Source organism: Sorex fumeus, unplaced genomic scaffold (genome assembly GCF_029834395.1).
Source record: "Sorex fumeus unplaced genomic scaffold, SorFum_2.1 ptg000063l, whole genome shotgun sequence".
Classification (NCBI taxonomy): domain Eukaryota; kingdom Metazoa; phylum Chordata; class Mammalia; order Eulipotyphla; family Soricidae; genus Sorex; species Sorex fumeus.
In genome coordinates this window covers 43,596,460-43,623,808 of record NW_026606120.1, presented here as the reverse complement: position 1 = coordinate 43,623,808, position 27,349 = coordinate 43,596,460, and the positions used below count along the sequence as shown (strand labels likewise).

At 43.0% G+C, this 27,349-nt stretch overlaps 1 protein-coding gene across 2 annotated transcripts in view; it reads right to left on the bottom strand.

Annotated features, from left to right (window-relative positions):
• Nucleotides 1-313: 313 nt before the first annotated feature.
• NCBP3 (nuclear cap binding subunit 3) overlaps nucleotides 314-27,349 on the bottom strand; it is a 38,398-nt gene continuing 11,362 nt past the window's right edge. The window contains exons 4-14 of one of the 2 annotated variants that reach the window (XM_056126954.1): nucleotides 18,289-18,414; nucleotides 15,627-15,755; nucleotides 15,335-15,411; nucleotides 13,534-13,642; nucleotides 8,802-8,901; nucleotides 8,411-8,514; nucleotides 6,236-6,536; nucleotides 3,382-3,536; nucleotides 2,495-2,656; nucleotides 1,671-1,833; nucleotides 314-1,192 (exon numbers count right to left, since the gene is read on the bottom strand). In XM_056126954.1, coding sequence (XP_055982929.1) covers nucleotides 1,084-1,192; nucleotides 1,671-1,833; nucleotides 2,495-2,656; nucleotides 3,382-3,536; nucleotides 6,236-6,536; nucleotides 8,411-8,514; nucleotides 8,802-8,901; nucleotides 13,534-13,642; nucleotides 15,335-15,411; nucleotides 15,627-15,755; nucleotides 18,289-18,414 — 1,535 coding nt within the window. In that variant the 3' untranslated portion in view covers nucleotides 314-1,083. Of the gene's footprint in view, nucleotides 1,193-1,670; nucleotides 1,834-2,261; nucleotides 2,339-2,494; nucleotides 2,657-3,381; nucleotides 3,537-6,235; nucleotides 6,537-8,410; nucleotides 8,515-8,801; nucleotides 8,902-13,533; nucleotides 13,643-15,334; nucleotides 15,412-15,626; nucleotides 15,756-18,288; nucleotides 18,415-27,349 lie in introns of those variants that run through there. The other variant, XR_008794231.1, reaches the window with a different exon arrangement.

The window sequence follows — 27,349 nt, the reverse complement described above, 5'->3', positions numbered from 1 at the left end:
CTCTGCCAACTCCCCAACTCAGACCCCTCCCTAAGAACCTGGTAAGGCCAGACATGCCAGCAACCTCAGAAACCTCTGGTCTCAATTGGCACAGAAACCAAAACCGTCTTTCCCACAGCCCTATTAGGAAGGGGAAAGGTATATGGTCTCCAGTTCCCGTCTTTGGGCAGGGAGGGAGAAGCCAGCTCCCCACACATGAGGGATCACAGGGTTGAGCTCGGGGCCTCACGGCCCTTCCTGCCACCAGCGAGCTGACATTGAAAAACAGACATGGTGTAGGATCTTGAACCTCTGAGTGCCAGAGAACTGAAGTAATACACGAATAAAGTTTTAAGCCTACAGAGAAACTAACCATTAAGTATTTCAAAACAAAAATCACACAAGAAGACAAAAAACAAAGAAACAAAAAACCTGCCACCTTTTTCATGGTCAGTCAGAAGATATTGCAAAACAATGAACGAAATGTCTGTTCTTATCTGACAGTTTTGTGGATGACCTCGAGTGCCAGAACTGGGAGACAAAGGAATAAATAAAAACACATCACTTCTAAAGTGATAATAAGCAACAGGAATCCATCGCTGAAGGATGAATTCTTCCCTAGGGTGGCCAGGACGCAAGTCGAATTCTATGTACAACAGACTGTAATTAGGGTCATTTAAAAAACAGTGAGACTCCGCTCTTTGCCTTCTTCCAAAGTATATAATATATATTTAACAGCACATAAGAAGACACCACTTGAGCTTCCCTTATAGCCAAAAGAAGTACTTTCACATATAAAAATTAAAAATTTAAACTTTTAAATCATTAATATTTTAAAACATAATACAGACTTAAAAATTGTTCAACATTAACCCAATGACCCCACCCCTAGCATAAAAATCCACCCCAAATTCCAGAAGTCACAGTTTGTTTATGTTCCTAAAAATCCCACCGCACTGAACTTGATCTTCACTTGGAGCTGAGAGCTGACAGGCCCGCCACGCGGTCCCCAGGAGGAAGGGACGTGCTCGCCGCTGTGTTGGCGTCTACCTGGGCCGCACTGGAGCGCCTCGGAAGTCGGGTCCAGGAGCACCGGCCCCCACACTAGGGCCCTGGAAGGGTGAGCTGGCAGCTTCCCTCATCTTCCCCCTCGAAGGCTGTCCAATAAGCACCTGGGAATTGACTTTTCTTGGGAAAGGGGTGCTGGGAACAGCTGTCAGGGCCAAGGCAATAGTGAGAAGTTCAGTTCTCTGCTCTTTGGATGAACTGTGTAAAACATTTCTTTTAAAAGACACAATGTTTAAAATATTAAGAAAAACCTCTATAAAATCTGGAGGGCTGCCCTTTGCCTCAAAGGGTAAAAGCTTGTGGGGTGCTGGGGGAAAGGATTGAGGGCCCGGAAATCTTAACTCTGCAGCAATAGATAGATAATAGATGCCCTTCAAAACACATCACATTCTTAAGATGTCTTGCTGAGGCAGCAAGAGCTGAGGGTGCCTGCACGATACAGCAGAGGGGCGCTGAGTCCCGCAGGGGGAGTCCCTACTGCGCGCCCCACCCTGTGCGCCAGAATGTCAGGCTAGGGGGCGGGGGGCCGCTGCCACCAGAGCCCCGGGCATCAGGACTCTGCCTCGGAGCCAGAGCTGCTTTCCCGACTAACTTCAATCTGGAGAGATGGTAAGTTATCTAACCGGCTCTTCTTTTGGCGAGACTGTTCTTTCTCCTTAATCAGAGCCCCCCATGCCCTTTGCAGCTCTGAGTCGTCTTCCTCGGTGCCAGGTGCCCTGTGTTCCACTTTCTTCGTGCCTTTTTCTTTGGTCATGGGTGCAGATCCTAAGCGAGTCCATAAACTACCTGTTTGGAAGAGAGAAGGTATCTCAAGCAAGGTGTCTGGGGTTGAGAAACAAGTTGGTCATGCAGGGCACCTGGCCCCTGCTTACAGATTGCAGGGTCTAGTCAGCTTGGGGTCATGTTCCCACCACACAAAGATCACCCAGGTGACTTTGTCCTCCAGCGGCCCCTGCCTGCTCCATGCCCCTGCCTCCACCAGCGCCCGTGCTGCAAACCCTGGCTTGCCACGCTGTGAACTTCTGCAGCTTCTGCCCAATAACCACTCACATCTGAAATACATTTTATTACTATCTAAGAATAGAGAACCATGTACTTAGGATTTTATAGGACTGTTAAACATTTTATTTAAAAAGGTAATGATGTAGAAATAAGCTGTATAGAAAAAAGAAGCTGGATATATATGGACAAAGAATAGAAAACAGTATACATACAAGAAAAAGTCCTCTGTACTAAGCAGAAAGAAGCGAGGGTGAGGTCTTTTCTATTTTCTAACTTCTCCATAATGCTACTGTCATGACGATGATGAGGATAAAGGAATAGAAATTAATTTATTTTTGACATGTGCTATTTTCCTGCCTTCTACCAAGAAACAACTTCTGTGCTTCTTCACTCACTGTCCTCTGATCTCACCTGTTCCCCACCTGATCAGGTCTCTGTTACCCACCTGATTTCTTCTCCCGGGTGTCAGAGTAGAGGCCTTTGATGTCCTGCCTGGGCGTGCCGAGCCTGCTGTGCACATCTGAGAAGGCCTCTCTCCGAACCACTGAGTCACTGCCAGAAGACTTTTCTGGAGAATACGGTCTTTTTCCTAACCGCTGGCGTATATCTAGAAAAAAGGAGAGAAAGTGTTCCGCTATGACCGAAGAAGCTGTGTGCTTTGGACCTGAGCTCTACGGGGACCTGGGGCCTCACCTCCCCATGGGAGGGCTCAGGGCCTGACAAAAATCAGGCCTCTGCCTTTGGCTTTGGTGACCAGTCTGAATTCCACTAGTAAAATGAAGATGGAGGGGTTCTCAAAAGAAAACACCTTAACTGATTGTACCAGAAAGTGAGTTCTGAGGGAAAACCAACTGTCTTATCTTTTTTTTTTGGGGGGGGGGTGTCACACCTGGTAGTGCTCAGGGGTTACTCCTGGCTCTGCATTCACGAATTAATCCTGGCGGGACTCTGGGGACCATATGGGATGCTGGGGATTGGACCTGGGGTCTGCTGCATGCAAGTTAAACACCTTATCTGCTATACTATCTCTCCAGCCCATAGTCTGAGCTTGTAAATATTCACACAACAATCCAGCTAAATCAGACTGGTGTCCCTGCTATCTTTACATATAAAATATAACAATAACATACAGAGTAAAATAATTGTTTGAAACACCAATACTGATATTTACTGTTAACAAAAGTGTGACTGTTTTTCACATTCCAAAAGTTTCAGTGCCTACCCCCAAATTTAGAGAAGGCCAACCAGAACAACTGAACCAGTCCAGAGACTACAACATTTTACCCAAGAACCCATCCCTGCCACACGAAAGAAACACCTGAATGGCAATACCTGACTTGGTGCTGCTGCCTGGCTGCCGTGGGCGCGTGTGCTGACGTTTTTCATCTAACAGATGTCGGACGTCAGCAAACTTCTCAGTGGGTAATTTGTTTCCAATTCGGTTTTTGATATTGCTTGTAGAAAGGGTATCTGCCCTCATGGAGTTCCTTTTAAACAAGTGTGTGAGGGAAGAGGGGAAACCGTTAGTAACGTGCACTGAGGTCAGCGAGACCAGTGAGGACTTGCAGGTTCCTGTAGGGTGTCCCCATCCATAGCTGTCTGTGAATGACCACAGTGGCCAGAGGATCTTTCTTCCAGGATAAAGGGTAAGAAGAGACCTGCAAAGGCTCTGCCCACCAAAGCTGTGAGTTGGTTGTCATCAGACGCAATGAAGTCTATTGTATAAATTTGTCTTTTCAGTGCCAGGGCTAGAACCCAGAGTCGTAAGACACACACTCTCTCATGGAGCTATGTCCCCTGCCTAATAGTCTTTTTCAAATGGGTGGACTTCTCTGCCAATGGGATACCTACCTGGCTAGGAACAAGAATTATTCTGACTGGATTTCCCACCAGAAACATCTCCAGAAAACAAAGCTGTACTTTTCTCTTTATCCAGATCATCAAGAACACTTAGAAAAAATACACCTAGATTCCAATCCTTTAAGATGTGTATATATGCTCTATCCTCAGGAATCTACTTAGCCAGAAAAGAGATGTGCATTGGAAGAACTCGATTATTCTGCACGACACTAGCTGAAACTGAGAGTGATAATACCTAAGGTTGATGAGAATGCAGGTAACAGGGAGTAGTGAGAGTAAAACCTTTCCAGAAGGAAAGGAAATCTAGCTTACCACATTTTAAAACATGCATACTATTTCAGGGTCTCAAGGAATTATATACTTGGTGCAACAATTAAAAAATAAATAAATAAAACCCAACCCAAATAGAAAAGCCCTGTTAAGAGATCATTTGACTAAATCGCAGTATTTCCAAACAATGAACAATATTATAGTTGAAAGAACAGCACGTGTTTACAATCTATTAAATGGAAAAAACATCTTGTAAAATAATCTAAATGGGGTAACTCAAGTCAGGGAGAAGGATCCAAGGGCTGCAGTGCATGCTGGAAAAGGATTCCCGAGCTTCATCGGCAGCAGTGCCTGGTGCCCTCACTCCACTGACTCCGAGCAGAACTGCAGCACTGGGCTAGAGCACCCAGCCTCCAGGCCAAGTATCGCTGGGAACAGTACCCCAGGCCCTGAGCACCACCTGGGAGATTGTGTCCCCCAAAAGAGCATACCTAGTGCGAGGCCTGGGGCCACAACCATGGTACTCAAGGTTTACTTTCGCTCTGTGCTCAGGGATTACTCCTAGTAGGTTTGGGGGCACATACAGAGCACTGGAGATTGAACCCAAGTGAGATGTGTGCAGGGCAACCCACTCTCGCAGTACTATCTCACCAGCCTCCAGCAAATTTCATTTTAAACAAGTACATCTATAATTTGTGTATGTGCTTGATATGCTCATAAAATCAGCTGGAAGCCTATTACCCAACTGCTAAAAGTTGCTGACTTAGAAAAGAGTAAGACAGGACCAGAGAGAGAGTACAGTGGGCTGGGTGCTCGCTTGTACACAAGTCAACCCAGGTTTGTTCCCTGGCATCCCACACGGCAGAGTGCTGCCAGGAGTGAGCCCTGAACACAAGGCCAGGACTAAATCCTAAGCACCCCCAGGTGTGATCCAAAACACAAACAAGAAAAAAAGGGTAAGATAATAGCTGATTTTTCACTCTTCACATTATCTGTAGTTATTTTAAGGATGGCTTTTTTGCATACTTACGTGAAAAAATCAGGCATTTTTTATTCAAATTCTTAAACGGACTACAATCAGAACAGATAAAAATAATTGCAAAGATGATAGTTGGAAATGATCACTCTGGATAAGAACTGAGTACTCCAAGTAGGTTAAGGGATATACAGGATGACCGGTCAGTACCTGTACCTGTACTGCACACAGTAATTCCCAGAAAGAAAGGGAAAGAGAGAAAGAAAAATGCCTGCCACAGAGGCAGGTTGGGGCAGGGGTGGGGGAGGGGGGGTGGGGAACAGGAGGGAAATTAGGGACACTGGGGGTGGGAGTGGGAAGGAAACTGGGGACACTGGTGATGGGAAATGCACACCAGTGAAAGGATAGGTATTGGAACTCTATGACTGAAACCCAAGCACGAGCAACTCTGTAACTGTTGTGATGCAATAAAAAATTTTAAAAAGTGATTGCAAAGTTAATAAATGAAGATGAAGCAAACAGAAGTTGATGGAAGCACAGAGGAGGGCCTGGCACACTCTCGTATGAGTACAGTGACTTTTACACAAGACTATAAATGTCAACACTATTGTCATCTGTCACCAAAAGTATATTAAAAAATAATTCAATTAAGAAATCAAAAGGACGTGGCTGGAGTGATAGCACAGCGGGTAGGGCGTTTGCCTTGCACGCGGCTGACCCGGGTTCAATTCCCAGCATCCCATATGGTCCCCTGAGCACCGCCAGGAGTAATTCCTGAGTGCAGAGCCAGGAGTAACCCCTGTGCATTGCCAGGTGTGACCCAAAAGCAAAAAAAAAAAAAGCAAAAAAAAGAAATCAAGAGGAAATCAGGAGCACTTTAAAAAAAAATTAACTGTTAAGAAAGCTTTTTACCAGCACTGGAGAGAGTACTGCAGGTTGGGCGTTTGCTCTGAAAGCAGCCAACCCAGGGTCAATCCCGGCACCATATGGTCTCCCAAGCACCACTGGGCATAAGCCCTTAGCATCACCGGGTATGGCCCAAAAGTCTTAATATTTTTTAAAGATTTTTTTTTCTTTTACCTAATACTTTTCAACTGAGATTCCACTTCATCAGCATACATTGTCATTTTCATGCTTTTCTTTGGGGAAGGAGTGGAAATCATTTTCAGTTCTAAATCATAGTCCATTTCATCAGAGTCCGAGCTGCTGGCACTGGACCTCCTCGAGGCACTCCGCTCCCGGGGCTGCTTGGGCACCGGGAGCTCCTCATGGTACTCTACCACCACCCTGTCATCAGCGTCCATGTCCTGGTCTTCCTCTTCCTCCTCCACCTCCTCCTCCTCCTCCTCCTCAATGGGTTCCTCGGGAACATTCACTAGACCTAAGGAATTTAACCAAATAACATTAGAAAAGCATTACAACTAACAAGTATGAGTATTCTATTCTATGACCTTTCGTCCCATGCCTGAGATCTTATAAGAATCTTTATCCAAGAGAGTCCCAATCTGCTTGCCATTCTGATACCAGTCACAGGAGAATGGCCAGGTATGATCTATCGACCCGATGGAGCATTTTAAAGCTACCTACAATACAGCTGATCAGCATTATTCAGCATCTAGACTTAAAACTCTGCCAAATTTACTGGCAACTCCAGATTCAATCCTCACAGCACTTTTATGGTCCTTTGTGGACATGCGCAGAGCAGCAACAAAATCTAAATCAGACATGCATAATCTTAGCTGAGGCCGAACCGGGTGACACTGCCTTCTTGTTTCGGCTCATACCGTAAACAAGTGTCATTTTTGCAGTCTGTTGAGTGCCATGTTTTCCAGTTTTATGGCTTTTGTTGGTAATTTCAGTGTTTAAGATGGCTCTCAAGAGTAGTGCAAAGTTTGTTAGATAAGCTTTATTCAGGCATGAGTTACAGTGCTGTTGGCCCAGAGTCCAGTGTTAATGAATCAATGTGTAAAATAAGGTATCTTTAAACAGAAACACACATCAAACAAAGTGATATACTGATCAACTTAAGAAAATTGTACCAAGGTCAGGGAATCGGCTCAAAGAGCTGAAGCTCATGCTTTGCATGCGGGAACTCCAGGTTCCACCCCCAATACCACACAGTTCTGCTAAGTGTGATGGGGAGTGGCCCCTGAGCACTGCTGGTTGTGGCCAGAAAAAAGAAGGGTGGGGGCATAAAATGGGACCAGAAGAGCTCTGGTCATATGCGTAACATCAATGTCCATGGTGACTTTATAAAGCATAACCATGAATAATAGAACTCGGCTGCAACTTTAAGTTCACCCCCAAAATGCTTATGCTAAATGAAAGAAGCAGAATATAAAGTATAAGTTCATATTAAATATACTTTTTATGAAAAGAAACAAAATATGAGAAGTCTGTATCAGAGGGCTAGAATCAGGTAAAATTTGCTTTTTAATATGATTATAAAGAGTATATGATAAAAATATAGTAACAAATTGGAAAAAGTATAACTGTGACAGATCATATGGCATTTTAAGATGGAGATTTCAAATAACCATTCTGAACATAAATAAAAGCTGCAGAGTTCACTTTTCTGTACTCCTGTTACACTGAGAGATAGGTATGCATATTATCCCATTTTTTTGTATACTACTGGGCTAGTTCTACAAAGCATGGAGAAGATTCCACAGATCAGAGTCAAATTAACAATAAATCTTTACACAACATAATTAGAAGAAAAGGGAGGGAAACTGAGAGGAGAGTTTAAGAGGGGAAGGTAAGGGAGGAGAAGAAAGAGGGAAAAGATGAAACCAAGTCACGATACCCCACTTTTTGAAGCATTATGTGCACAAGCCAACAAGCATAAACAGTAGACAGAGCAGCCACTTTCATTATCAGACAAAGGAACAATAAAATCAGCTCATTAAAATCAAATAATGTAAAAAAGTTTTGTCATGCAGCTTCTGACATTACTAGTAGAAAAACAAGACTCCTAAGAAAAGTCTTATTTTACTAAGAAAAGTCTTATTTTACTTTTCTTTATTTCACATTTCACTTTTGGGGTTAGAATAGCTTTTATAAAATCATTTGACCTCTTTGCATGGGCAATTTAAAATTAACTGTGACTTGACTTACTTTCCTATATGTTGGCAGAGGGTGAGGGCAAGGAAGAGAGGATGATAAAGTTTGGAACCTTAAAAGACTGTATTAAGCATAAAAATATGATTTCGGGAGCCAAACATGTGTCTACCCAAGAGCTGAGCAGGCAACTACCGGAATGTCGGTGTTTATAGGACGTCAAGCCAACATCATCCCCAATCAGGGCTCTCTTCTTGATCACATCCCGCTGAATGCGACGGGAATGATATCTTCGCTTCCTGAAACATTGCCAAAATAAGCACACAATCAAAAACAACAGGGAGTCCACCCATTAATCTCAATTACACACTGACTTAATGGCAGGTGCCAAAACAGAGATGTTCTACATGAAAGTGAAACTCAGCCTCGCCCTCCATTTACCACAGTTCAGAATCCTGAATTCTTTCTTCTTGTCTTCCTTCAAGTTGAAAAATGGTGCTGATATTCCAAGGCAAAATACCAACTGAAGGATGACCAGAAGCTTAAGCACACAATAAATTATTGCATTTGAAGGGTTTGGACTTACCAAGAATTACTAAGAATTCCTTTCATGCCTCCGTAATTGGGATTCCCATATTTCATGTAATACTGACTTCTTCTGGCTGCTCCAAGCTCCTTTTTGTCATCTAAAAATTAATTACAACCATTATCAAGGATTTCCTGTGGGTGTGAAGACAACATTAGTGGTTTGTAAAAACGAAAATTAGGTCAAGTGTTTTCCATAGTGAGAATCACATCAGCCCCATCAGCCAGCGAACGAGACAGCTGCATTATAAGCATTCAACCCGCAAGCCTGTGAAGCAGAGCAGTGGGGAGAGGTGAGGCCAAGTAGAGAGGAATGAGATCAAGCTGCTCTGAAGAAGCTGACTTCATACTTCAAACAAACAAACAAACAACAGAGGGAGAACAGGTAGTACAGCCGGTAGGGCACTTGCCTTGCACGCAGCCAACCCAGGTTAGACCCCTGGCATCCCATATGGTCCCCCAAGTCCCACCAGGTGTGAAACCTAAGAGGAATCAGGAATAATCCCTGAGCGTTACCAGATGTGGGCCAAAAATCAAAAAATAAAGAAAGAACAGATAACAAAAAGTTCTAACAAGCACCAAAGCTTCCATCATTACAGGTTTCAGAAATCAAAAAGGATTTCTAGACAGGGTGGTTTCGCTGAGCTCTGAAACATGATACTCATTTTTGAATAACATTCCAATAAAATTCCAAGAAAGACTATTAATGTTCTTTCATAATATCACAGACTGGTTAACCAGTTCTTCCAGTTTATTTTGATATTCCTCAAAGGAGCTTAAAGAGAGTAGCATGGTTCCATGTATTTAAAATGTACTCAAATTGTCACTCAAATGAGTAAATATAGAAAAGATCTGATTTGTTACATTAAAATGCCACAAATTGGAATTGGAGCAATAGCACAGCAGGAGGCCTTGCATGAGGCCGACCCGGGTTCAATTCCCAGCATCCCATATGGTCTCCCGAGCACTGTCAGGAGGAGTAATTCCTGAGTGCATGAGTCAGAAGTAACCCCTCTGCACTGCCAGGTGTGGCCCAAAAACCAAAAGAAAAGAAAAAAAAGAAAAACATGATCAAGTACAAAAATAAGTGGGTAAAGGGAAAAGACTCTTCCTGAAAGCAGACTGTCAGCTGATGAAGAAATTATGGAGTCAATAACACCAGCAATGGCTGGAAAAGTTAATATCAAAAATATGATGAGCAACAGGCTATTTACATAATCTCACAGTATGTCCAATTTTTTAAAATTGCAAATGAAGAAGTAGTAATAACCTTACAGTGGGGAAACTTAGCACTCATTATCATAACCAAGTGATAAACCAACATCCCAAGGAATAGTACAATTAGCGTGAACTTCTTCTTTTTTTTTTGGTGAAGCAAGATAGTTCTTACCGAAACTTATTCAGAAAGATGTGAGGGGAGGAGGGAGAGAGAAGTATGTATTTATGAGAGAACATGGCTTTTTCCAGAGTGAAAGCTAGCAAGCAAAGAGGCAGACACGCAAGCAAGATGCACATTCAAGGGAGAACATGGGCTTGAAGAGTGAGCCGAGCTTCTTAACAGGATACACTGAAAAGGACACACCACTTATGTTTGTTAGTGCCTAAACAATCCAAATATAAATCAGTAGGGGTGGGAGAGATGGTACAGTGGGTAGGGCACTTGCCTCGCAAGCACAAGGCTGACCTGACCCTGGTTCAATCTCCAACATCCCATACGGTCCCCTGAACACCACCAGGAGCAGTGCAGAGCCAGGAGTAACCTTGAGCATTGCTCCAAACAAACAAAAAAATCAAACAAAAAATCCCTCCCCTAAAAAAGAAATTTCATTAGTAGGAGGTAAACCCAAACAAAGGGGCAGTTTGTAAAATACGAAGCCAACAATGTTTAAAAATGCCTCAGTCACAGAAATCAAAGCAGAAGCCTAATTCCAGATTTAAGGAGACTAAAAAAGACTAAACAGACAAGTCATATGTAACCACTCAGTCCTAGATTAGTGGGAGAAGAAGTCAAAAAGAGTCACAAAAATTTGATAACAGTGATCACCATGAATATACACTCACTTGTGCTGTGTGTGCCAGCTAGTTTAATGTAATAGTGTGGGTAAATTACTGGAATAACTGAAGAACTATAAGCATGCAATATGGGTTAGGTAATAGTATTCTATTAATGTTGAATTTCCTGATTTTGACAATTATTGTATATAAGACAAATTCCTTGTTTTTCAGAAGCACATTGAAATACAGGACTGTCACCTCCAATTAATTCTCAGTGATTAAAAAAAACCTGTAAGTATGTGATGCACACTGAAAAACTGTGTACAATAAGCCTTTTAACTTAAAGTCCTTAGGTAATTAAGAGCTGAATAATGTTATCAACAATGTTGAGGAGGTTACCACAGCAATAAGTACGAAAAATAAAATTTTAAAAAGTTTTCGGCTCACTGGACGGGAGAAAAAGTCCAAGAGGTCATGCGCCTGCCCAACATGCAGCCAACCCTGGTTAGATCCTTGGCACCCTGAGCGCTGCTGGATGTGGCACAAATTCCTCACCAAAACCAGCATTCAGTTTAAATGATAAACTGGTTGAAAAAGCACATGGGGTAAACCAGCTTGAACAGAAAGCAACTTTAGCTGGAAATTTAAAAGTACACCAAAGGCTAATGCTGACTTTCAAAGTCAGATCATCCAAAACTCAGACATGAAATTGCCATTTCATAAGCACAGAATATTCAAGTTTGAAAGGACTTTGAGATTATTCCATCTAACTCACAATTCAAAACAGAAGGGTGTCAATCATTAATCACTCTAATCCAACATGAAAGTCACACAGCCTGGTTGGCCTATTATCATCAGTAGTGGCCCCTGGTTCCTTGAGCACCACTTGGAAGGTATAAATGAACGGTTAAATTAAAAACCATACACTGCAGAGGTGCTTCCAGAACCGTGCCAGGCTGTCTTAACCGGAGCAACTTGGAGGCAGGTGGGTGAGTTTCCCTCCCTGCCAAACAGAGACCCTGCAGCCAAAAACCTCCAGAACTCAATCTCCACCTTGCTCACAGCTGCTCTCCACAGGCTCAGACAAGCCTCACTCATGAGTGAATCTGCTAAATAATCATATTCTAAATTTTAGAATTCCTGGAGCGCATGGCTGTATTTGTGACCTCTCATACTCTACACTGTAGGATAACATTGGTTTGTCCTTTCTCCCTTGCCACTGGGAACTTAGGTTTATCGGGTTACACCCATCACAGTGCTCCCGAGTCACTCCCATTCCTCTGTTTATCTGTAGACTCTTCTCTGTGCTCTCCTCCCAGCCAGTCAATCACCTTTTTCCTTAATCAGATTCTGTAAGATCAGATCCTTTTAAGGACACGGGAACTTGTATTGTAAGTTATGTCTTTTGCATAGTTTACCTTAAAGCAATGTCCTTTCTGTATGGGCACAGGAAGGCAGTTAATTTTGTGCTTTGTAATTTGGGAGTTGATTGACTCCAAATTATATTTACTCCTGGGCACCTGCTTTCTTGACTCAGTTGCCCTTAGTTCCTAGCACCCCAAAAACAGGGTCCCAACAAAGGACTGAATGGACCCAGGGCAAGTTGTGAGCTACCCTGGCATTGAAATGAGCCAGGCCAAAGCATCACGATACTCAACTATAAGTTGAGGGCCTGATCATGGACAAATGCTGTCATGATCCAAAACTAACAATGAGACTAGGACCCTGCTGGGGTTAGGAAGACTAACCTGGCCTGAGGGCTGTGGTCTACATATATATATATATATATATATATATATATATATATATTATACATAAAGTGAGATGTCCTCAGGAAGAACCAAACTGTAAATTTATCTCTTACTGTGCTCATACAGAATGACATTGCTATTGAAATATTAGAAGTAGATTTACTACAACTATTTAACTGGATTACCAGCTGAGGAAAGAACATACCCTTGTTGGGATCCCATCCTTGAGAGGCTCTCTTAGTAATCTGGAGTAATCTCTTTAGCTGAGATTTTATCCTTGAGATAATCTCCTGGAGAAGTGGTTTTACCTCTCTTTGTTGATCTGTTAATGTTCAATCCTCCTTTGTATCACCACCCTACATGATTGCTATATAAACTAAGACTGTAAGATCGGAGGGCTCGGGCTCCAGAGGGCAGAGTCAGAAGTGAGAGGGACTCAGGCTTGAGAGAGAGAAGCGGAAGGGGAGTGAAGACTGGAATAAACTACAATCAATACCGACCGGCCTGGCCCTCGTTCCTTCCTTCACCGACCTCACCAGCGGCCTCCCCAGGGTGAGGAAAGCGGCCCGAGACCACCGAAAGTGGGCGGCAAGAGAGACAGAGTGCCACTGGCCTTTTGAAAACACACACTACACCACTGATGTACCAAGAGTAGCACACAACATTTGATGAGGTTTAACAAACATGTTAGCAATCTCTTATACAAGGGCTTAATGGCTCCAGGATGAAATACAACAATCTTCACACATTTCCTCAAAGGAAACTTCACTGGACCATTTTTAGCAGATTATTCATAACAAGCAATACAAAATTAATTGTCGTGGTTCTGTTTTGGGGGGGCACGGTTTGGAATTTGGGGTGGAAACATTTGAAATATGGTGGTGGGAAGGTGCAATGGTTCAAATATGAAATGTAATGGATTATTGTGAACAACTTTCTAACAACAAAATTTTAAAAATTAAAAATATATATGTAAACAAACGTTACCTTTTGTAGCAAATCTCATGAATAGCCTATTTCCTTTAGCAAGTTTGTTAGCTGGACGAAGATCATTTCTTAGCAGAGACTCCTCTTCTACCTGAGACAATGTGTCCAACTTAAGAAAAAAAGAGCACGGTCATTATTTTAAAGTCTTTTTCTTGTTTTTTTCAGTAGCAGGTACTGTTAAGAAAGTATTGAACCTCTGATAACACTCATCAGCATCACAGCTTCCCGTGATAATCCTAGTTCTGTACAGAAGCTCTTAGCCAGGGTTCTGCAGGGTTCTCCCAGGCTCTACCGCTGACCCTTCACTTTCCCTGGGAGCACTCACCTCCTCCAAACATTATCTTCCAGGACTCCCATCTGTGTCCATGTTTCTCTCTCCCACTAGAATAGAGGCTCCAAGAGAGTTTGGCCTGACACTCTGGCATGAGAATCTATATTTAGTCAGCACTCAAGTCGCTTTTAAATTATTTAATATTTCCCACAATAAGTCATTCGGAAACATGCCAATGCCTGCTTTTCCTTAATCTTAATAACTAATATTTCTGAATGAAATGGTTCTCTTTTACACAACAGTCTGCACACTATTCTAAGATCCCGACATGGATCACTCATCACAGCTCTATAAACCTAACACTGCTGGATATTAACCCTAAGTGTTTTAGGCTTCATCAGTGAACTGCCCCTTTTCCTTCTCCCAGAAAAGCTTACAGTGCTCATGCAAGCATCCTTAATCTCCTGAAATTTTATCTTTAACCTTTCCTTTGTGTTTTACCTCTCACTGTCACAATTCCCCAAGTCAATCTTAGTTACTTATAAGCCAAAACTTTTTGGTAATTCTGGACTTTGTATTTGTAGAGTTGTGTATTTGTACCTACTTTCCTATTTCCCTTATATATAGCCTTTTTCATATTTTAGTACAGAGCAATGTTCTTTACTTAAACACAAAAAGACTGTTAATGCTATGCTCCTAATATCTGGGAGTTTACTGACTCTGAAATATATCTACTCCTGGGCATCCATCATAATTACTTGACTCAGGCTTCAGTTGCTGTAATTCCTAACATCCCAAAAGGGAGGTCCCATTGTGGGACTGGGATGGGCCTGGGGCAAATGACAAAGCTACTCCAGCATTGAAATGGGACAGTCTAGAAAGCATAAATGCATGGTCTTGGTGCAAGCAGTTATGACTTAAGAGACAGGACCCTTTGGGGAACGACAAGCTGAACTGGCCTGAGGACTTCTGGGATTTACAGTAAAAGCCTTCCTAGCTCTCAGAGAACTAAGAGCCCAGAGAACTAAGTTTGGGATCTTTATCTCTTACTGTGTTTATCCAAACAACTGCAAGTATTGATAAGAACTTAATTGTAGACTTAATTGTTTGATTGTTTGACTTAATTTTCTGACTCAATTGTTTGATATATATGATTAGAGGGAATAAGAAAAGCAATATAGATGTTCCTGGGAGACACAGTATCTCCCTGAGCTAATCTCCCCCAGAGAATTGCCTCTGTAAAGGATCAATCACATATACCTCTGACCCTTTCAGATGTTCTATAAGTACGTTAGCAGCTCTGTATCAAACGGGCCATTTTCACCATCAGTCTGTGGTCCCCCATCTCTTTGTTCTGCTGGGGAGGACCAGGGGGTGGTTCTCGGACACTGAACGCACGCATCACTGCACCCACACTTTGTGAACTCACAAACAAGAGCCTGGTGCTGTGAACACCAGAGGAAGACAACTTACATAATCTAAGAAAGGAGAACAGTAGCAGTTTTCTAACAGCTCAACCCTCTCACTAACCTCCACATCACTGGCGTTCTCCTCTTCAACTTCTCCCTCTTCAGCCTCCTCATCATCTGAACTATCTTCCTGTTTATCTGAAAAGTGAGGGATAAGATCAACTTCAACAGAATCCCACCTCATTTCATCTAAAAGCCAACAATGGACTTTCACCTCGGATTTGCAGATGATGCTGAGCATGAAAGCTTATTTCAAAGATAGATGGAGATGACAGAGCACTTTGCATGAAGACCTGGGGCAACTATGTGAAACAAGACACTCAGCCCAGAGTCCCTCCTTAGTGAACCAGTACCTTTTTTACTTTTCTCAGACGATTTCTCCTCGTTGGCATCCCTGCTTCTGATCTTATCCAGGGCTGGCAAGGAGCTCATATTGATAAGGGCTCGTGTGGCCGTCATTTCATCCAGCCAAACCACGTTACCTAACACAAATGTAAAATAAAATGTCATACTGCGTCCAAATGGCAAGTTTTTTGAGGGCAGCGAGTACATCATTCTCACTCGGGCATCATCTAGCTGCAGATGGGCTCAATAAATGAACAAACCATGTAATAAAAGGAAAAGTGGCACAAGAGAGTAGTGAAAAGTCATGAGGGCTGGAGAGGCAGCGCAACAGGCCCGAGGTCCAGGCTGGATCCCTGGCACCACCAGGAGAAGCCCTTGAGCAACACTGGTTGTGCCCACCCCACTCCAAGCCCCCAACCCCCACTGAAAACTTACTCACTGATAAAATTAGGCTGGAGTCTCATTTCAAAGCCAATTTTTACAATATAATGACAAAATAGTCCATGGGATTCCGTATATTGAAACTGCCTGGCACAGCAATGTCAGCAGTTCTTGATGACTACTGTCCGATAAATTTGAATTATCCTTTAAACCAAAGGTTCCAAACATTCTCTGCCTATCTCCACCTCTTCAGAATAACAACAACAAAATCAGGGGCCAGAGCGGTAGTACAACATGCAGGGGGCTTGCCTTGCATGCGGCTCACCTGGGTTCAATCCCTGACATCCCATATGATCCCCCTGAGCCCGGCCAAAAGTGATCCCAGAGTGTAGAGCCAGGAGTAAGCCCTGAGCACCTATGGGTGTGGCCCTAAACAAAAACAAGAAAAAGCACACAGTGCCCCCTGAAAATATACCTGAAGCAAACCAAGTGAAAGAAGCACAATGTAGAGGGTGACTTCCCCACTAGGTATGTGTGCAACCCCTAGTCATGCAAAACTGTAGCATTAGAAGAAAGAGGGGAAATAAATTCTTTGTTATTGTTTTGCTTGTTTTGCCTTGGGGCCAAACCCAGCGGTGCTCAGGGGTTACTCTTGGCTTTGCACTCAGGAATATCTCTTGGCAGGCTCTGGGGACCATATGGGATGCCAGGGATTGAACCTGGGTTGGGTGCATACAAGGCAAAAGCCTTACCTGCTGTACTATCTCTCTGGTTCCCTAAAATTTCATTTCATTTTTTTATAAAGCAAGCAACAGGAAAATCCAGTTATTATAACATTGACTATATTATTTAAAGGTCAGCAAGCTGGCAGTAAGTAAAACCAAAGTAGTCAAGACAAGCTGAAAGAGAGTCTGGGACCAGAGAGATAGTACAAGTACTAAGCTTGCCTTGCATGCAGTAAACCTAGGTTTGATCCCTGGCATCCCATATTGTCCCGAAGTCTTCCAGAATTGATTCAAGTGATTCCTGAGCATAGAGTAAATCCTGAGCACTGTTGGGTATGGCCACTAACCTCCAGTACTGTTGGGTATGGCCACCACCCCTGAGAGAGAGAGAGAGGAGAGAAAAAGGAGAAAGAGAGGAGAAAAATGCCTGCCATAGAGGCAGGTGGGAAGCAAAAGGGAAACTGGGGACACTGGTGGTGGGAAATGTACACTGGTGAAGAGGCAGGTGTTGGAACACTATATGACTGAAACCAATCATAAACAACTTTATAACTGTATCTCACTGTGATTCAATTAAATATATATGTATGTATGTATATATTAAATCACGGCGCTTCAAATAAAAATATTTAAAAATACATATACAGTCAAGAATACGGTAACTAAATTGTAAGTGAAGGGCTCAGGAGATAGCTCAAAGGGCTAGAGCACATCTTTGTGAGAGGGAGGCCCAGGCTTGACTGTCAATACCACAGAGTTCCCAAGCACCAATGGGTGCAGCCCTCGCCCCCCACTTCCAACTTATAAGTCGAAAAAACAAACAATTTACAAGTAGAAACTGGGAATACAGATGTGTGGTAAAATTGGGTTCAACCCCAGGTATGTGTGTGTATGCGCAAGCAGGAAAAGCAAGGGCCAGCAGGAAAAGCTCCAGGAAGAGTGGAGAGTAAGCAGAGGTGAGAAACCTGGTCTGTCTGAGGGCTCCTGTCTAGTTCCGACTCAGACACCGAGGCAGCCAAGTTGCAATCAAAGCCTAGTGCCCCGAAAATGCAACCCCAACTTTTATAGATACAGCTGGATCCTCTCCTTTGGCAAGAAATTCGGTGTTAGATGCTTTATTCATGGACACAAGAATCAGATGCCAGCCCTCCGGTCAGCTCTGAAATGACGGCAGACTCCCAGGGTAGGATCTGGCAGACTAGGAAAGACATTCTGATTCTCATCACTAACCAACTTCTTTTCTCTCCTGGGCCAAGAGCACAGAGCGACCTGAGTCAAACTCAATCACCATCTGCCATGGTAAAAACCCTTTATTTTTATTTATTTTTATTTTTTTGCCTTTTGGGTCATACCTGGCAATACACAGAGGTTACTCCTGGCTCATGCACTCAGGAATTACTCCTGGCAGTGCTCGGGGGACCCTATGGGATGCTGGGAATCAAACCCAGGTCAGCCGTGTGCAAGGCAAACACCCTACCCGCTGTGCTATCGCTCCAGCCCCGGTAAAAACCCTTTAAAAATCATTAACAAAACAAAATTCACTAGAAAACTTGGATTTACTTACAGGAGGTATCGTCCAACCATTCAATGTGAGCTGGAGGATATTCCTTAAAATAGGAAAAGATATCCTGGGTGCTCATCTCATCGACTCCGCAAATATAGATTGTCTCCAGTCTCACTTTGGGGATTGCTGGAAACAGAAGACACGGAAGAGACAATTGAATTTTTCTACTTGCAGCTGCATATTCCATCAGAACTCCTTTACAACAGGTCAGATAATGTGTTTAGGAAAGCAGTATACTGGAAGAGAAGACAGAAAATGAGATGTGACAATAAGGTGATGATTTTAATTATGGAACTTTAGAACAGGCATATCAGGCTGAAAAGATTAAACAAATTATGCTAATGAAATGCATAATGTCTTCCCCAATTAATTAAAGCAGTACCAAATTTAATAGGATTTTTGTTTTAGGGTCATACTCAGCAATATTCAGAGCTTACTTGTGGCTCTGTGATCAGAGGTTACTCTTGGTAGGACTCAGGGGACAGGTATCAAACCAAGTCAGCCACGTGAAGGCAAGTACGTACCTTAAGCTCTGCACTCTCTGCCCAGACTTCAATAGCGTTATTCATTGAACCAAGCTGATTATAGAAATTTAATTTCTATATTCATGTTTGTGAGAAACATGGGCTTTGGCTTTTTGGTTTGGGGACCATACTCAGCAGTGCTCAGGGCTCACTCCTGGATCTGTGCCCCAGGATCACTCCCAAAAGAGTTTGGGGGAACCATATGTGGTGCTGAGGATCAAACCAGGTTCAGTTGCATGCTAGATAAATCTTAGCCCAGTACAATTTCTTCAGCCTTGATTTTATAGTTTTTAAATAGAAATCAAAAAGAAAAGTGCAGTTAAAAAGTAATTTAAAAAAAAGAAGAAGAAACAGGGTTGGAGAGATAGCAAAACAGGTTGGAGTGCGTGCACTGCACGCAGGCAGCCCAGGTTTGATCCTCTGTACCACCTGGTCCCCTGGGCATCACGGGCACTGAGTCGTTCCTGTGCCCCGCTGGGTACAGCCTCCAAACAAAATTAACTAATTAATTATTAAAGAAATGATAATGTCCTGCAATATAAGGCAAAGTATGAAGCTAGAATAAAGATATCCCACAAATCAGTAAGAAAATAATAAATTGAGGGGCTGGAATAATAGTACAGCAGAGAGGGCATTTGTCTTGCACTGCGGCCGACCTGGGTTCAATCCGCAGCATCCTATATGTTTTCCCTCAAGCACCTCCAGGAGTGATTCCTGGGTACAGAGCCTGAGTAACAACCCCTGAGCATCGCTGGGTGTGACCCAAAAAGGAAAAAAAAGGAAAAGGAAAGAAAACAAATAAATTGAAATAAAATAAGGGAAAAAGGCAAGTCCCACAAAAGTCAATATCCACATGACACATGAAAGGAGAGTTTGCTACTGTAAACAGGATACCAGTTTCTCACTGAAAAGATTTTGTAACAAAAATGTATCTTTTTTTTTTTTAATTTTTATTAGTGAGACATCATGAAGTACAGTTGGAGACTTACAAATTTTTGTGCTTGGGTTTCAATTATACAATGATCGAATACCCAAAAATGTATCTTTTAAATAAATGGAAAAAAATCTTTTTTAAAGTTTTTTAGCCTCCTTATTAATCACAGCCTGTTGGGGAAGAGCTATTTCTCCTGCTGCTGGGATTATGCAGTGACACAGACCAGTGTCACTGAACAGCACCCGAGAGCACAGAGCACAGAAACGGGGGTGTCTGATACCATGTTACCCAACACACGCCCTAGGGCACAGAAACTGGGGGTGTGTGATACAATGTCACCTAACACACACCCTAGAGCACAGAAACTGGGGTGTCTGATATAGTGTCACCTAACACACACCCAAGACCACAAACTGGGGGTATGTGATACAACGTCACCTAACACAAGCCCTAGGGTACAGAAACTGGGGGTGTCTGATACAATGTCACCTATAATATCCACAGAACACAGAGCCAGGGTGTCTGATACAATGTCACCTAACACATGCCCTAGAGCATAGGAACTGGGGATGTCTGATAAAGTGTTACCTAACACACTACCAAGGATCATGGGAACTTGGGATGTGTGATACTATGTCACCCAACACATGTCCTAAACCATATAAACACCACTCCTCACCGGCCTACACACTTTTGGATTTAAATAGTAGCCCATGTCAGTACATGCCCATTCCAGGACAATTTCTATGAATCCAGTAGCTATTGGCAATTAGTCTGTCCATATGAAATGAATCATGATTTATCCATATTATAGAGTAGATAGTTAGAAACAATGACAGAATATGCCATGAAAGATAGTAGCAGGTATTACTTGAGTTAAAAGGAAAAAAAGCAAACTGCTGAAAATTAGCACACAATGATAAAAAAACAAAAAACATCAACCCAGATATAATACAGGAGATAAAGTGCTTGTCTCACCTGCAGCCAGCCCTGTATTTGATTCCATGGGTAACATATGGTCCCCTGACAACCACCACTGGGAGCAACCCCCGAGCACAGATTCAAGAGTCCCCTAGTATCACCAGGTATGGCCTCCCATCCAAAAAAACAAAACCAAAAAATTAAAATAAGTATACAATAAGTATACAATTTCTAAGGACACACACTTCTATACACAATTACCTATAAAATGGTTTGGTTTCATTCACAGCACACCAAGTACTGTCAGAATGGAGAAAAGTTAATGTTATCAAGAAAGAACCTGGGGCTCAAGCGACAGTACAGAAAAAAATGGCACTTGCCTTTGCATGAAGTCAACCTGGGTTTGATACCCGGAACCACTAAAGGCCTTCTGAGCAGCACCAGGAATGAGCCCTGAGCACAGCCAGGTGTGGTCCCGAAACAGAAAACTATGGCCTTACTATGATATTGTTATATTTTTATGGAATACTTTTGAGTATATTATCTCACATGATCTTCCAATTAGAAATGTGCAAAGTATGGCAATAAGAAAATTTAATTTTGAGGGGCCAGAGCGATAGTACAGAGAGTAGGGCATTTGCATTGTACGCAGCTGATCCGGGTTCAATTCCTGGCATCCCCAATGGTCCCCCAAGCACTACCAGCAGTAATTCCTGAGTGCAGAGCCAGGAGTAACCCCTGAGCATCACCAGGTATGACTCAAAAAGCAAAAATTAAAAGAATTTAACTTTGAAGTAGGTGTGCTTCACCTTGGAGTGACCCACACTCCCTTCTGCTCTGGGTGAAGCCGCTACCCTTCCCTTTTTGCCGTACTCCATTTCAGTTACTTGCACCCTAACAAAAGATTGGTATTCCTTCCATGTCCTTCATAGAGAATTTTCCTCTCTCCCTCTCATATGCCCTGAATGAGACTATCTTTTTTTTTTCTTTTTGGGTCACACCCAGCGATGCACAGGAGTTACTCCTGGTTCATGCACTCAGGAATTACTCCTGACGGTGCTCAGGGGACCATATGGGTTGCTGGGAATTGAACCTGGGTCGGCCAAGTGCAAGGCAAATGCCCTACCCGCTATGCTATTGCTCCAGCCCCTGAATGAGACTATCTTGCAGGTAGGGTGCTTGCTTGGCACACGGCCAACACCATTCAATACCTGCCATCCCATATGGTCCCACAGTATCACCAGGAGTGATCCCTCAGCACAAAACCAGGAGAAAGCCCTGAGTACAGTCAAGTATAGACCCCAAACAAACACATTTTCTTTTCTTTTTTTAAAATTTTTTTGCATACTCACCTAACTTACTCTCAATTTCCTTTTTTGGGGGGGTGGAGGTTGTTTAGGAGGCAAACCTACTGAGTGGTACTCAGGAATCACTCCCAGCAATACTCAGGAGAGACCATGCAGTGCTGGATTGAACTGGGGTTATCCAGATGCAAGGTGAATGCCTTAACCCTGTACTATCTATAAGGCCCAGGCTTAATTTCTCTACAAGATCTAAAAAGGAAGAAAGGCACAAATGAAATTGTAGCCTGTGTAATTTCTCCACATCTTTCTTTCCCTCCCTCTCACAAGTAACTCTGTCAAAAAGTCAATGTGCATTATTTCCATGCATGTTTAATGTCAGGTATTATTCTTATTTAAAATAAATGTAAAATACTGAGACTGAAATGACAGTGCAGGGGGTAGGCTATTTTCCTTGCATGTGGCTGACCTGGGTTCAATCCTGGTATCCCATGTGGTCCCCTGAACACCGCACTGTAGCCACTGTCCACTGTAGCACTGTCCTCCCGCTGCTCATTGACTTGCTCAAGCAGGCACCAGTAACATCTCCATTGTGAGACTTGTTGTTACTGTTTTTTGGCATATCAAATATGCCACGGGAAGCTTGCCAGGCTCTGCCATGCGGACGAGATACTCTCTGTAGCTTGCCGGGCTCTCCGAGACGGATAGAGGAATCAAACCCGGGTCGGCCGCGTGCAAGGCAAACGCCCTACCCACTGTACTATCGCTCCAGCCCCCCCCAAACATCATCAGGAGTAATTCCTGAGCATAGAGCCAGAAATAATCCCTCAACATCACCACGTATAGCCCCCAAACCAGAAATTAGCTAAAATGAAGTAAAATAAACTTAAAAAACTTATGAAAGCTTTCAGATCAATACAACTTTTAATAGTTACTCTGTCATTTCATTTTAAACTGCAAGAATGGCTTAACAAAAACTCACATAGGTGGGGCCAGACTAAATCAGGTAAATACCCTTCTGCCAGCTAAATTTGCGAAGATGAAGACAGGAAAAAAAAGTCTTCAGAAATTCAATAACCGTGTCTAGTGCCCAGCAGTGCACTAGTGAGCAGAAATCTGGATGCAACAGAAGCCCACAATGGACAAGAATTAACTGGCAGGTTTGGAAACTGAAAGATAGCCCAGGGCACAGGAAGACAGCTCAAAAGGTTAGAGAACATGTCAGGCCTACAGAGGCCCCAAGTCTTAATTCCTGGCATCATGGGATTTTCCTGTATTGGTCAGAGTGGTCCTTGTGGGCCCCCTACACCATGTCACTGGGTCTAAGCACTGAGCCACCCACACGGCTGATATTGCCAGTGCAAAACCTAGGCCACCTAAACACTACTCAAAGGCATAATTTTTTTTTTTTAACTTTTAACTTAAAAAATGGTGGGCCAGAGAGACAGTCCAGCAGATAGGGCAGTGCTTTGCACATGGCTGATCTGGGCTCTATCCCTAGCATCCCATATTGTCCCTTGAGCCTAGAGCCTACAAGGAGTGATCCCTGAAAACAGAGTAAGCCCTGTGCACCACCAGGTGTGGCCCCAAAACAAGACAACAGCAACAACAAAAAGTTTTTGCTCTAGGTGATCTTCTCAGTTAAAAGTCATAATTGGTTTGTTTCCCCCCCCCCCCCACAACCTTTTTGGCCACACCTGGCAGCGCTCAGGGCTTATTCTTGGCTCTGTGCTTAGTGATCTCCCCTGGTTAGGTTCGAGGAACCACACAGGGTAGTTGGGATCCAACCCAGGTCAGCTGCGTATAAGGCAAGCACCCTACCTGCCATACTTTGTCCAGCCCCAAAAGCATGACTTTAGAAGAAAAAGACCCTTTAGGGTCATTCTGAAGAAAAGAACCAAGATCAGGGTGAGTTCCTGGAGATGACAGAAATAGACAGATGATCGTAGAGAAAATACCTTATACTTTCATCTTTAAGAAGACAGCAAAGAAAACAAAGAAAAAATAAACAGATAAATATCAAGAGTATCAAAGTATCATGCTAAGAAACATTGTAACAATAATGATGCACATCCCACATTCAAAAGAACAAAAGCAACCGATGCTGGCGCAGATGTGGCGAGAAAGGGACACTCCTTCACTGTTGGTGGGAATGTCGACTAGTTCAGCCCTTTTGGAAAACAGTATGGACGTTTCTCAAAAAATTAGAAATTGAGCTCCCATTTGACCCAGCGATAGCACTCCTGGGAATATACCCCAGAGAGGCAAAAATGTGTAGTCGAAGTGACATCTGCACTTGTTTGTTCATTGCAGCACTGTTTACAATAGCCAGAAACTGGAAGAAACCTGAGTGCCCAAGAACAGATGACTGGTTAAAGAAACTCTGGTACATCTACACAATGGAGTACTACGTAGCTCTTAGAAAAGATGAAGTCATGAAATTTACATACAAGTGGTACAATATGGAAAGTATCATGCTAAGCGAAATGAGTCAGAAAGAGAGGGATAGACATAGAAAAATTGCATTCATCCGGGGGATATAAAGCAACAAAATATGAGATCAATACCTAAGAATAGCTGAGATCAACACCAGAAGGATTACTCCATAACTTAGAGGCCAGCCGGATATTCTAGGGGAAAGGGCAGTTCAGATAGAGAAGGGAACACCAAATGAAAGGTGTTTGGAGGATCCTCCCAGGAGGGGAAATGCATGTTGAAAGTAGACTATGGACTGAACATGATTGCCACTCAATGCCTCTTTTGCAGACCACAACACCCAAAAGGAGAGAGAGAACAAAGGGGAATGCCCTGCCACAGAGGCAGGGGGGGAGGAGGGGTGGGGGGAAATGGGCACTGGTGGAGGGATGGGTATTTGATCATTGTATGACTGAAACTCAGGCACAAAGATTTGTAAATCTACAACTGTACCTCATGGTGCTTCACTAATAAAAATAAAAAAAAAAAAAACTGAAAAAAAAAAAGAAATATAAAATAGAAATAAAAAAAAAATAATAATGATGCACATAAGATGTCTTCAATTCAAAGGACCATGGCTGGATTCCCAACTGGCCTGAGCAAGCACATAGTGGGAGAATAGCCCCTGGAAAGACAGATAGTACAAAAGTTAATAGTGCTTGCTTTGCATGTGGTGACTTGGTTTCATTCCCCTAGGCTCAGAACCAGGAATACTCCTGAGCACTGTGGGTGTGGCCCCCAAGCAAAAAAAAACTACAGGTAAAAAAAAGTCTTAAAAATAAAAAAAGGAGTATGAAGAATAAACTTCTGGTCTCAGGGTCGGATGATAGTATAGCAAATAGGGCACATACCTTGCACATTTTCAATCCCTAGCATCCTATATGGTCCCCTAAAACCCCATCAGGAGTGATCCCTGAGTGCAGAACTAGTAGACCCTGAGAACTGCCAGGTCTGGCCCAAAAATGAGAAAGAAAAAATATTTTGACTTCAAGTATTTTTTAATCTGCATTTTTATGTGAAAAGAATATACACACTCAAAGTTGGACAATGACCAATCTTTTCAAAAAAGCTGTTTGAGGCAGAGGTAGCTCAGCTGGCTAGAACACATGCTTTGCACATTAAGGCCAAGTCCCACCCCCAGTGCTGCCTGCTCCTTGAGCACCACTGGAGTGACCCCCAAGCACTTAACCTGGGAGTAGCCCCTGAGTACTGCTGGGTGTGGGCCCCCAAAACAAAAACAAACAAAACAGTCAGGTACAGATATTAAAAATGGAAGTGAAAGTGGACATTAGAATAACTCTTAACACTGCAGAGAGAGTTCTGGTTCAAGAGACCCAAATTGACAATAACAAACTGTTCCAGACATGGGAAGTGTTAAGCTCAAGATGTGATGGAAGACTGTCAAAGAGAATGCCCAAGGCCAGAGAGATGATTAAGAGCCTAAGAGATTTGTCTTAAATTTGAAGGACTGTGGCTGGATTCCTGGCTGACCCCTGAGTGAGCACAGAGTGAGGGAGTAACCCTACAAACTGTTGGTTTTCTTGGCCCAAACACCAGTGCCTCCTCACATCTCCCTCCAAATAATGAGAATTCCCAATACTTCCTCACCTTGCTGACAATGTCAATTCTTAAAATAAAACTATGAAGAAGGCACCTAGATTTATGCCCAATCACTGGGAAATGAAGACCGGACATTTATTGAGTAAGGTGGTGAGGGCTTCATCTTGGATTTTTCTAACAGGGGGGGAAAAAAATGAAAGACTGGTATTAGGATACAACCTCAAGTCTTAAAGAAAGCATATTAAAGAAATGCAGAGAAAAAGTAGCCTAACCCAAGCTCGAAATTCAGAAATCCAAAAACCTGGAAGACACTGAATACAGGAATCTGTAGTTTAAGAGAAGGCAGCAAAACTTAGGCAAACGTAACTTACCAAGGACTACATATAAAAGATGGGTAAGGAGTAAATTGCTAATGATGAATGTAAGAGAATGTAAGAAATGCATCAGAAACACCAACATCCCAACATCAGGAAGTATGATGATAGGAAGAAGACTGTCAAGTGAAAAAGAAGAGACTATGATAGGAAAAACATGAATCCACACCTAGAAAAATTGAGAAGGAAATGGGGGCTCAAACAGGGAATACAGAGCTTGTCTTGCAAGCTGTCAACCCATTTGATCGACCCGGGCACTGCATGGTCCCCCAAGCACAGTGGAGTGTAGCTTTAAAAAAAAAAACGAAAGAAAAAGAAAAAAGTTGAGGTGCTGGAGAAATAATACAGTGGGTAAGGCATTTGCCTTGCACTCACCTGGTTCATCCAGGTTCAATCCTCAGCATTCAATATGGTTCCCCTGAGCACCGCCAGGAGTTGATTCCTGAGTACAGAGCCAGGAGTAACTCCTGAGCATCACAGGGTGTGACACTCCCCCCCAAAATAAAATCCACAAATATGGGTCAGAGAGATAGTACAAGGGTGAAGGCACTTGCCTTGCACACAGGCATGGCATATGTCCCCCTGAGCGATGGCAGGAGTGATCCCTGAGCACGGAACCTGAAGTAAGAGCACTGCAGATGGGGCCCCTACCCCTGCCAAAAACCCAAAATAAAGTAAAATAAGATATGCAATTCAATGTTTTGATTTGGTTTTGGGGCCACCACCTAGGCTTACTCCTGGCTCTGTGCTCAGGGATCACTCTTGGCAGTTCTGAGCAGACCAAATGGGTTCTGGGTATTGAACTTGGGCCAGCCATGGGCAACGCCAAGCACCTTACCCGTGGTACTATCTTGCTTATACTAATCCACTATCTTTCTTTTTTAAATGGTTATGGTTTGTTGCTTTTTCATTTCGGTTTTGGGATCACATATAGCTGTGCTCAGATCACACAAGTCTGCTACAAACAAGGCA